Source organism: Melopsittacus undulatus, chromosome 1 (genome assembly GCF_012275295.1).
Source record: "Melopsittacus undulatus isolate bMelUnd1 chromosome 1, bMelUnd1.mat.Z, whole genome shotgun sequence".
In the NCBI taxonomy this organism is placed as follows: Eukaryota; Metazoa; Chordata; class Aves; order Psittaciformes; family Psittaculidae; genus Melopsittacus; species Melopsittacus undulatus.
This window is the reverse complement of record NC_047527.1, coordinates 54,736,991-54,749,106: the sequence shown is the minus strand read 5'-3', so window position 1 is coordinate 54,749,106 and position 12,116 is coordinate 54,736,991. Positions and strand designations below refer to the sequence as shown.

The 12,116-nt window shown below is 44.5% G+C and overlaps 1 protein-coding gene across 4 annotated transcripts in view; it reads right to left on the bottom strand.

Moving 5' to 3' along the window:
- Positions 1-12,116, bottom strand: part of LDLRAD4 (low density lipoprotein receptor class A domain containing 4) — a 284,564-nt gene that overhangs the window by 8,949 nt on the left and 263,499 nt on the right. For 2 of the 4 annotated variants that reach the window (XM_034061144.1, XM_031052915.2), the window contains one exon: positions 2,925-3,079. In XM_034061144.1, coding sequence (XP_033917035.1) covers positions 2,925-3,079 — 155 coding nt within the window. Of the gene's footprint in view, positions 1-2,924; positions 3,080-6,133; positions 6,642-6,760; positions 6,837-12,116 lie in introns of those variants that run through there. The other 2 variants (XM_031052917.2, XM_031052916.2) reach the window with 2 other exon arrangements.

Below are 12,116 nucleotides of genomic sequence, written 5' to 3'. Positions count from 1 at the left end.
ACAAATACTTTTTATTTCATTATTTCGCAGGCCTGAAGCCATGCATTTTACAGGTGTGAGGTTGGCAATAAAGGCAGTAGCTAATTTATCTGTTCATTTATATTGCACTTTCTAGAAGAACCAGAATAAGAGATATCATCTATTCAATAGCTGGTCTTTATGAGGCCAGAAATCTGTGTAATTCAGCCAGAGCTCAGCTGTTGGAAGGCTTTATAATCTAGAAATAGGACAGGCTTGAAGGAAAATTGAAGGTAACAAAAGGACAAAAAAAAGGCCCATCTGAATAGGAAAGGCATTGTTCTGTATCTTGATACACTTCTGCTACCCCAGTTACGTGAAGGGGGGCTCACTCCATAGTTCACTACAGGAACTAGCCAACAGTCAATTAATTTGCTTTACTGCTTTAAGAAATATGGTTGAATTTCCTCTATTTCCATTCACTATTTCTCCTCCAGCAGAAGGCCTGAGTCAGAATTTTTTCTTCAGACCTTAGTAGTTAATAAACATTTAAATCTGTTTTCAGACTCTATATACCATTTATAAAGAAAATTGCCTTGGAAGAGAACCCATTTATCGATTGCATTTTAACACAGAACAAGGCCTGCCTGGTTAAAACAAATATATTTTTGAAGTGTATAACCTAACCCAAACCTTACTGCTCACACTACTTGCCTCATGCCCCCATGGGCAGTGAGAACAGACCGATCCTTTCCAGTTTCACATGACAGAGCAAATGCTTTAGTTTTTCTACCCTCATGCACCACACACTGCTTTTAAGGTCTGCACTGCAAGTAGCGCACAACCAGTTTCTATCAGAATTTCCTTTAACATCCGAGACAAAGAAAAATTCAAATGTATTTGACATCTAACCTCAGAAACCTCTCAAGTCCTGTTCCCCACAAACATGACCTTTTAAGAACAGCTTCAGTTTATCAGAAATCCACATGAGTAATTCTGATGACAAACCTACATCAGAGTTTTTGGAAGGATTAGTAACTAGTTATTGCCAGCCAATAATCAATTTCCATGAAGTGCTCACATGGCTATGATTATCATTACTTACAATGACACCATCAAACTGAAACTGAGTCAGTGTTTTAAAAATTAATAAAGAATAATTCTGGACAGTAAAGCAGCTCCTACGTCCCCACTGCCAAACTGCATGTTCTTCACAAGAAGATGATGTTGCCTCCCCTGTGTCCAAGAGAAAAGGCACCACTTGGTCTGATGACAGACAATACTAATGAACCATACAAAGGAAATAATGGGTTACTTCACACATTTGACAGCTTACTGCAGTTTTAGAAGATTCAAAAATGAAAATGCATTTCCTTTATCTCAAATTATTTCATTTTAGGTACTTGTACCAATTATAGCTAACATTTTTCAGACAGGAGTGTGGTTCTTTAATTACGGTGTCCATTTCAAAGCAACATTCAAATTAATCTATGCAATTTTTCCAGCCCTGAAGTCCACAAGGTTAAGGTTTGACAAGTTCCAGTTTCATCTGTAACCAAATTAGAGCTAAAAATTCCTGCACTACCAAAGCACTAGGAAATGAGGCAACCTACCCTTGAGCTCATTTTCTCTCTGTGCAGCCTCTGACATAAGAGCTGCTCAACTGCAGCAAGAGGGTGCAGGTGATGCGCTAAGTGACAGCTTTGGGAGCCCCACATTCATCACATTTTATAGCTGGTTTTCAGGAGAGAGCTGCCAATTGCCAGGGGTCTAAGCCCTGGCTCAGCACCCCTGGCTCCTCCCCTGCCAGCACTTCCTCCCCTGCCCCAGCACTTTGCTCCCTGATCTGGCTGAAATCTAACTGAAAAAAAAGGCGATTAGTGTTCAGCCAGATTGCCCCCAAGGCCTCACATCATGATCTTAGCAACTTCCCAAGGAGCACAAAGGAGGAGGAAACATAGGACTGTGACAGAAAGGTGAGATTGTGTGGATTTACAACTGGTGTAAGCCATTATGGGACCCACACCTTTCAGTTACAAACAATTTTTTTGATGGTGAAATGAAATCAAGCTGTGAACCCAGAGCTGTTGCCACAAATTTAATGCAGCAAAAGCCTCCCCTCACAAATGACCCCTTGGCCATCACTGTCAGCAAAGAGGCCAAAGGCATCACACTTCAAGGACATCAAAAAAGCACATCAGAAAAAAGGACCTCCCTGCAACACCCACAGATTTGGAGGTATGTCCCAAAGTCAGGGACACCCTTGGGGGTTAACCCTCACACGGGAGCAGTACATCCCACCCAGTAAACTCCTGGGTTACTCACAAGGCAAATCACATGCCCATTTACTGTTACGTTGACTGAAGACAGGTTTAAGTTTCAACTGAGATTTGGTCTTAAGCCTTTGCTCTGTAACAACACACCTTAACCACTCCACATCCTTGGAGGGATCATTTTCCTAATATTTTCTTACTGTTTGAGTGAAAAAAAAACACTGTATTTTCTGGGCCTTACTCAGCCAGTTCGGATCTAGCAAACAGTGTAGCTTCACAAAACAGTGGCACTAATAAAACTACAGGATATTAGTAAGTATATAAAAAAATCACAATGAGTCTTTCAGATCTTCATACCTCAGGTGATAGCCATTAATCCCCCCCCCAGTCCCCTTCAAATTACAACAGCAGCAAACAGGATGCTGCATATGAGCCTCCAAATAGAAAATGAAAACAGGCTACATAAAACATGGAAAGCTCTAAAAATAAGACAGTGTATCTTGAATTTACTTCAGAGTCTTTTTATCCTACTGAAAAATACAACCTCAGTAAATGACCCAACTATAGCAAGTATTAAAAAGTGACATCAGAAGTTTTGCCAACAGTTGCCTGTACCAGAGCTCCTCAGGAAGCTGTGCTGCAGACCATAACAGCACAAGGAGAAGGAGCTTGGTACTAAGAGCTCATACTCACCGTATGCAAAGTTTCTTCCTGTCTTCTGCTTTGGCTCTGCCGGTTGATAAAGGAGCGTGTCGAGAGTTTGTAATGGTTCAACAAGCAGATGATCACTACCACCATAACAGTTATAACCACAATTATAATGATGATTTGAACAAACTCCAGTTCAGCTAAAACAAAGAAAAAAAAGAAAATGTCAATCACACACAGAATGTTACCCATCAAAGCAGTCATTTGAAAAACCCTCAGTATTTCCTCAAGACTGATCTGGAGCAAGATGCTACTGCTGTTCATTACCCAAAGTTTTGTGAAGCACACTGTTCTAAAACATATGAAAATTGTTTCATTTTTGGCCAGTGCCGGTCAGTCAGTATAAACAGCTGCATTGGCTGCAGGTGACAACTAAGGAACTCTTCTTGATGATCCTTCTCTGCAGCCTTTACAGACAATAAACTCTTCAGCAGAAACACTTCAGAAAAGCTTTCTGGATAATACAACAGTTTGGGGGGGGGGGGGGGGGGGGGGAGAGGAAGGAATGACAAAAAAAAATCCAAAAAAACAAAGAACACCACATATGAAACTCACTCTAATTTAACAGCCACCTGCAATGCCAACAGAGTCCAGAGGCCTCCAGGTGCTTCAAAGCAGAGGCCATACAGAAGGAAATCAGGAGACTGTATATAGTAAACTATCCTTAATTTTTTTAACAGCTAAACAGCACGAAAGCTCCTTAAATCAAGTGGAGCACAAGGTTTTTTCCTACTGAATCTACATGCAGTGTCTTTTTCAATAACTCACTTCTCTCCAACTTGAGTGAAATTATCTTTTCTAGGATATTCCCATTCAGGTAAAAATTAGAAGAGACCTGGTACTTTAAACAAGATATCCTCAACTATGGTTAAAATGAAACCTGGACCATGGCTGTTGCAAGAGATATAATTACAATGAACATCAGAGGCTATTACCTTATCAGAAGTCCTGCCTATACCATAAATATTAAGTATATTTAGAAATGAGTCACTCTTGCACCCCTTCTGCTATACAGGAGCAGCAAGCATGAGCTATGTAAGTGGAGAAATTGCCCTTTGGAGCTACACAGTTGCTGATATTTCTATGGAAACTGCATAGCTCATAGGGGATGCTCTCATCTTGAAAGACAACTCCAGTAAATGGGAAGTCACCTTTGGTTGCTAGGCTGGTAGAAAAAGCAAAGCAGAAGCACAAATTGCTCAGTTTCAGCACTTTCCAAGAACGTCACTACTTTTGGGCACTGAAACAGGAACTAAGGGAGCCAGTATTAAACTTTGTTTCTTAAAAGCAGATGAGGAAAGAAAGATAAAATATAAAGAGATAAAGCAAACATTGGAGAAAACAAGCTCCCCCCTCCCCTTAGCTCTTTCAGATGCAGTCGTCCTCAGCCTTCTATGTAACAGCAGTACACTTACATGAACACAGCTATGAAGCTGAGCTAGGAAAATGCTGTTCACACATAAAAATCCAAAGTGACCTGCAGTGGAACTAAAAGAAACACAAGACTGTTCCATTATTCTAAGATCCCTTGTGAACAAAACCTCACGCTATGGGCACTGCAGTGTGCAGATGTCCACTGGAGGCTGTTGCAGAGGTCCAGCTGCTTGTCATAAGTTACCAGTGAACACAGGAACACCACTAAGTACTGAGGCTCTGCAACTGTCTCAGGAATAAAGTAAACCTTTTTTAAGGCTAAGGAGAAAGTAAAGGGCAAAAATACATCTATCATTCATTTTCTCTTTGCTGTTAAGTACCATACACTCATCATTAAGCAGCATTTTCAAAACATTCCATTAGTCAGTGCTTTGCCCTGCCTTTGCTATCAACCCCACATGCAGTGCAGTGATACCTCTTTTTTCTTCTCTCTCTTGCATCACTGGAAGCTAACGATGTCCACACCAATAGATCAAAAAGCAGAAAGCATAGAAATAATTAAAAAATAAACCCACCAAAGCCAAGTTTAAGTAATTTTTCCTTGGCTCAGAAGCATAGAATACAGACTTGACACAGTTGACAACTGCTGCAATTAACATTCTGCAGCTACTGTGCACTAAAAGGCTTCTTTTACCTACAACTTTTTTTGGGGAGAGTCCATGTAATACTTTAGGCTGGAAATTGAGAGACTGTTGCTAAAGGGCAACATGCTAAACAAGCAATGTTGATTTAGGCTTTCCTAGAATGCAGAGATCACTGGAATGACATGTTACTTCTCTATCTGCCAAGGGCAGTCTTCTAAATTTATCACGGCCCCAGCATTTCAGTGGCAGGGGACAGTACCTCTCCTCCTTTTGAAATAAGCGACTTGGAGTGTGAGCATTCCCCTGGGAGGGGGTAATCCCTTGGAAACGTTTCACTAAAACACAGCTACAAAGAAAATTAAAACCATAGCACATAGGTGTGAGCACAGAGGATTTTCCAGTTAAACAACAAAACACCCTACAGACGTTCAAGTACATTTTCCCACTAAAAGGCACAGGGAAAGAAAAGTAATTTTTAATCTCTCCTTCCCCCTGACCAGCTCTCCTGCTACTCATTAGGTTATTAACAGGAAAAGCAGAGACAAGAGCAGCAACAACCTCTATTTACTGGCACTGCTCAGAGCAATCTGAAGTCTCTGGCAGCTACTGACACAGACTGGGGTCACGCTGGCCGCCGGCTCACCTCCTGCCCTGCTGCTGGGTGCAAAGGGCCCTAGATACCACCTTCCTACCAGGCATCTCCTCCCCACTTTTCCTATAAATTAACTGGGAAAGAGGCTGGTGGAGGAGGGAACTTTGGGAAGAGAAAGTACGTTTTTACCTCCCCGTATCTCTGTCACACCCACACCTGTTTCTTCATACTCAGGAAATAACATTTAGAACACTTTCTATCCCCAGGAGAGTATTTTTTATGGCAAACGCACAAAACCAAAGAGACAGATATATATTGTATGAAAACACCTTCACAGAGGAGTACAAAAAAAAAGAAAAACGATTAATAACTCTACCAACAGCCACAAAAGTGCCCTCACCGTCACCCGAACCCTCCCGAGCAGACAGGACTCCCCTCCCGCCCGGGGCACCAGGTAGGCTGCTCTACAGGGAGCGCTCTTCCAACGGGCTAGGCTATAAGTTACCGGGTGTCTCCCCGGTAGCCCTGGGCCAGAGTTGGCAGCAGCCCCACCGCGCAGGCACGCCGGACGAACGAGCGGGTACCTCTTTCCAACAACAGGTCTTTTAACCGCGCATCCGTCACCGCTGTCCTGTTAAGCCGCTCACTAGACATGCTCGCCTCCGGCGGACGGGGGGCTCAGGCCGCTCCGCCAACCCCAGCGGCGGGCACCGCATCACCGGCGGCCCCGAGCTCCATCCAGCGAGGGAAACACCGCTCTCCGGCCGCCCGCTCAGCCCGGGCTGACTGACTCACAGGCAGACAGACAAGTCAGCCTCCTGCCTGTCCACCCGTCCCTCTCCCCAGCGTACCGCAGGGCCCAGCCCCGGCGCTACCAACTACCAAGTGCTGCCGGCAGCGGGCGGCGCGCTGTGAGGATGCCGCGGGCGGGCGACCGAGCAGGGCCGGACCGGGGCTAGCACCGGCTACTCTCGTTCCACCCCCACTCCGCGTGTGCGCGCACGGACAGACAAGGGAGCCGCCTTCGCGCCGCTGACGGCGGAGTCCCGCCGCGCCCGGCCCGGGAGAGATTAATGATTAAAAATAATCAAAAGAAATAAACGGCGAGAGAAAAAAAAAAAAGGACACGGAGAACCCCACGACAGCCCGTCAGAGCCGCAGGGAGGGAGGGAGCGAACGAGGTACGGAGGAATGAGCATACTGTAGCTTACCCGCGCCACCGCCCCACCGCTCTTTAAGCCCGGCCCGGCCCGGCGGGCGCTCGGGGCGCCCCAGCTCTTCCGCCTGACCCGGCCGACGCGCCTGCGCCACCGCCTCCGGCACCGCCCACCCACCAGTACCACACCCCCCCCCCCCCCCCAGCACGTGTCCGCGCTCCGCCCCAGCCGCCGGTCCCGGCCGGAGAGCTGGGGTGAGGGTCGGGGAGGAGCAAAGCGTCTCCCGTTGCTTGTAACCACCCGGACCGAGCCCGTCCCGTTCTCGCTCACCTGGGGAGGCACCGGCAAGGAAACTTGCCGCCGGCCCGCGCCTCAGGTACACAGCCAGCGACAGGAGAAACCCCCGCGGGCCGCACGGCTGCAGTGCTGTTGTGTGCAGCGCTGTGGGGAGAGCCGCGGGAGTAAGGTACTGGAGAGACGCGTCCTGGTATATTGTGAAACGATAACCGCCGGAAGAAATCGCGCCTGTAACCTCCAGTAACAGATAAACACAGAGGGGAAGGGAGAGGATAACATCGGGGGTTTTGAGACTTGGGTTCCAGACCCATGTGTGTTCCCTTGGCAAAATCCCCGGCTCCAGCAGCGCCTGTCTTCCCCTGCCCCAGCCGCTCTGGACTGTGGTTGGACAGGGATCGAACCCTCAGTTACAGTCAGAAAACCACAGGGGAGGTCAGCAGCACGGATCTGAAGCACAGCCCCACCAGAGTCCCTGCCATATCCCTCATTTAGCACCATGGCCACCAACTCCCTGGATGTTCCTCCTATTCCAGCTTCACAAGCATGGCCAAGCCCTCCTCCCATTCCTAGTTTCTTAGCCGGACTACTGTATCATTGCCAAAACACCAGGTAAGACCTGCTTGTCTACATGAGCAGGAAAAGAGTTCACCCTCTGGTCTGCGTTTACGCAGGTCTTGGGAGCTGCATAAGGCAGAGGAGCCAGGCTACAGAGGAGCCCCATCACACGTCACAGCCACAGCAGTCGAAGCCTCCAGACACACTATGGGGCTGACCATGAACCCACTGCTCCCCACACCTTTCTGGCCTGCAAACCCCATGGACCAGTCTCAAAGGGGTGGCCATGAGGAATATCATGAGGGGAGACGAGGTGTGGCCATGAGGTGTCAAGGGCAGTTGTGAGAGGAGACCATGGCGGGAGATGAGGGTCAGCCATGAGGGAGGATCATGATGGAAAAGAAGGGGCAGCCATGAGGGGAGATCATGAGATGACTCACATATATCATTCCCAAACCTTAAAATGAGAAGTTGGTTTCAGGTAAGTGTAGTTTAAATACTATAAGCAGAAAACAAAACAAAATTCATGTATCAGTATTAATACTGCTCCTTTACTTTGGTCTCCTACAGTTGAAGCCTGGATGTTTACAGTGTTTCCAGTTCCTGAAGAGCATTAACCTACAGCATAAAATAACTGCTTTGGCAAGACTGGGGATTTAGCATATAGATTGATACATCATGTGCTTTACTCGTGTCTAGCCCACTGTTCCCCTACCCACCAAAATTTGTTTAGTATTATTGTACCAGTGCAGGCACAATGACTGCAAAATGGTTACAGACTACTGAATCCATAAGTGATGCACCTCACAGCCATCCTCACAAACATCCTCAGAACAGTATTTGGCTCATTACCTATTTATTATGAATTTATCATCAAGTTTTTACTGTGAATCAAGCCCTTTAGGGGCTGAACAACTAACTATTCAGCAAGTGCCAGATAGCCATAAAGGTTGCTCAGTCAACAAGGACGGGGGACTGACTTCCTTCTAAAATTCCCCTAGCAGCAGCAGGTTCCACCATGATGTCTGAGCAGGTTGGCTACTCTGGAGATAGGGTTGAAGCTCCCTAAGCAGGCTTTGGCACACTGAGTCGTAATACTTCTCCACAAGCCATTACAAGCCTAGTGTATCAATGATAAAACTAAGCGCTTACTGAACTTGGTAACCTTTAGGTGAAATGTTATAAAGGATGTGTTTACTGAGCTGTCTCCTCAGTCTTGACTGGAAAACAAAAACTCATTCTAGAACCTGCAAGAATAAACCCCTTGATTCTTTGTTTTACTAATACTGAAGATGTTAATTTCTTAAGCGTAAGAAAACAGTCATGCTTTGATGACCAAAACTGGACAGATGCTGCTTTCTCAGTATGAGTTTTTCATTTCTGCTACTTAATCCCTTTTTTGCTTCTCTAAAGACATTACTGACAGTGTGTAGGCTCTTGGCCAGTCCTTACTCTGAAGAGGAAGAGAAAAACCACAGTCTTGAAACTGCGAAGTAATGGGGTGTTTCCTCCTGCCTGCAGTCAGCCCCTTGCGGTCATTTGCGTGGTGAACCTGGACAGCGGTGGTGTCTCCCCCTCCCTGCACTGTTGATAACTATGCACATAATTTCAGCCCAAAAACCCATCTGAAATGGGCACAAATCTACAACCATTAACAGATGGGAACATTGTGGAGAGATTAGTGACACAACCCAAAAGAAGCAAGTTTGGTGGAGGGATTTAACACAGAGGAGGCCCGCGTTTCAGTTAACTCCCTGTTAAAGCTGTTCTTCACTCCGCATTAATAGAAAAGATTGTGAAATTGACTTATATCTCTTTTTTTTCTTTTCTCTTTAATCACCGTTTGGAATCCTCCACTAAAAAGCTCCCTCCAAATCTTGTTTCCTAGGAAAAGCAAAGCAGTCTTTCATGTGTATAGTTAGTCGCACAGCCTGCATGGTCCATGTGCTAGCCATGTGTGCAGTGGTTTGTTTCCCTGTGCTGGAAGGAAGGGTTCAATCTGGGACACTGAATTATAACATGCTATTTTAAAAGTAATCACTGCTTCAGACCTGACTAGCCCTAGCTCTCTTTACACTGGCAAGTAGGAAAATCTACTCATGAATTATCCCCACTGCAGTTCTATTAGTCCTCAGATGCCGGCTCGACACAGGCAATTTACAGTTGTCTCCTCCAGCGGGGTTAAATGGTACAGTGAGCATAATACGCTGGCCTTGTTTACCCTGGAGATTACGCTACTGGTAACTTCTATGCTCCCCTGCCACTGCTGAAAAACAGGTACAGAATTTCCTACTGCTGATGCATAAGGAATAAGAAACTCCATGCAGGAAAAGGGAGCTGTAAATCTGAGGGTGATAATCAGCCCAGGCTACTCAGACTATGAAAATGTCCCCAGACGGATGAAGCAACTGGGTGGCTGAGAACCAGTATTTCACGCAGGTACTCATTACACTGAACACTGTTATACAGTGGCTTCCACTTATTCTAATAATTGATTAATTCAATCCTCCATTTAGTTCTATTAAAAACTCGTGAGCAAAATCAGCTGCACTGAAAACACTGCAACCCCTTCTATCTGTCATTTTGATCATATTCCGTAGCTTTTGGCTTATTCTGAGCTCAAATCTAATCAGTGGTTATAAAAATGAGCCATTTAACTAAGAGAAAAGGCAAGAAAGTATCATAATGATTTGAGGTTTTTTATTATTCCTTTGTCACTCAGGATTCTCCAAGCAGTAATTGCCATTAGTACCTGGTACTGGACTCTCCGTGGTTGCAGCATGATTACCCTACCTAAGATCCCCGTGGTTTCCAGGTAATTCCCATCAAGCACAGGCATGAGTCATACCTCATTATTAATTTTTTTTTTACCCCATTCAGACAGGAGCTAGGAGAGATGCACTAAGGACCACATTAAAAAGCTGAGAGATTACATTATGCATTATCCTATCATAGGAACAGATGAAAGTTAAATGAGAGACAGAATTAGCATGGGTGCTAGAATCTATGCATATGCAAGATCCACCTCCAACAAAAAACTGAAAGCCCTGTTGTAGAAATATAGGTTGCTAAATAAGCTATTAGTGGTATTTTATACACAAAAAGGAACATTCCTCCACTAAGGAACACTCTGGAGTTGCAGAGAGTCTCCTGCCAGGTGGATTATTCACTCCATAAATCTCAATTGCCAACAAACTCCTTGGCAGCCAGGAAAAGAAAACAATGGGCACTTGACTGCCGATTAACAGACTACCAGATACTTTAGTGTTTACTGACTAAGTTTTGTGGAAGACCTTAAAAAAGCTGGACAGTGCAGAAACCTTTCAAGATCACAAAAAAACCCAGCAAGCCTGGTCTAAAAAAGAAACCTAAGGGCAAGAAACAGAACAGAGATAAGAAGGGAAAGCAGAACCAGGATTACAATAAGATACTAAAAATACAAGTACAATGTGAAGAGCTGTACGTTATTTTTGACGTTAATATAATCAGCTAGTTTAGAGATATGAAACTCTGCCTTACTGATGGTGCTGCCTGGTACGTGAAAGGAAAGGATGAAGAGGGGAACCTGGGAAAAGTATCCAAAGAGATGAGGGAGAGAAAAGGAATCCACATAATGCAAAAATCTGAGGTCAGTTGTGACAGAAAAACAATGCTTTTAAAGAACTACAATGCCAATATAAGCTAGCATTAACATTTATAAGTGAGTAAGGGAAATATGTAGATACTGAAAAATGGATTTACAAGCAAAACAAAGGAATTTTCTTTGTTTTCTTTTATCCTACATTTTTCTTATCATTTCTCTTTCAGCATTTACACACATGCTGTCTGGATGTGTAATCAGAAGGGAAATTAACCCTGGATAACCCCATGCTGCAGCACTATTACAGAAATTGCTCTAGAGAAAACAACTCTAGGAATAAAATGGGGGATGTTCATCAGAAATCAAGTAAGTCACAGACACGATAGGTCTGAAGCATGGGAAAATCGCTTTATGAGAACATGCCATTAAACATTACAATCAAGCATAAAATTGCTCTGCCACCGTATTTTGTTTTATTTGCATTGTTAAATTTCTTCTCCTAACAATAATGGATAGTTTATAGCACTAATGATTTATACAAAAGGAGCAGTGTAAATGCATTCCGAATGGGTGCCTTCTTTCTTAAGAATTGTAGACTCAGTTTCCTTCAGCTAGATCGCAAATCAGTGACTCACACAAATTTCACATCTGCCTCAGGATACAGTGGTGCAGCCTCTAATGAGGTTTCACGACGGATTAAGCTTCTATGGTGCAAGACAGGTGTAAAAACTTATGCTAATTTTAAAAAGCACATTGCATTTCCACAAACTGCCATGGTGCAAAAACTATAGGTGCGTTGCCATTAACAACTGTTATCACTGAATCCTGTATGGCCATTTTACTAAGTTCATTACTTCTAGCTTTGGCAGCCCCACTTAAAATGCAACACATTGATTATAAACAATTCATGAATGTCCATGCACACAAACACAGATTTTCCCTAATAACTCAATGTAATTGATCTGGAGAATGGAGCCA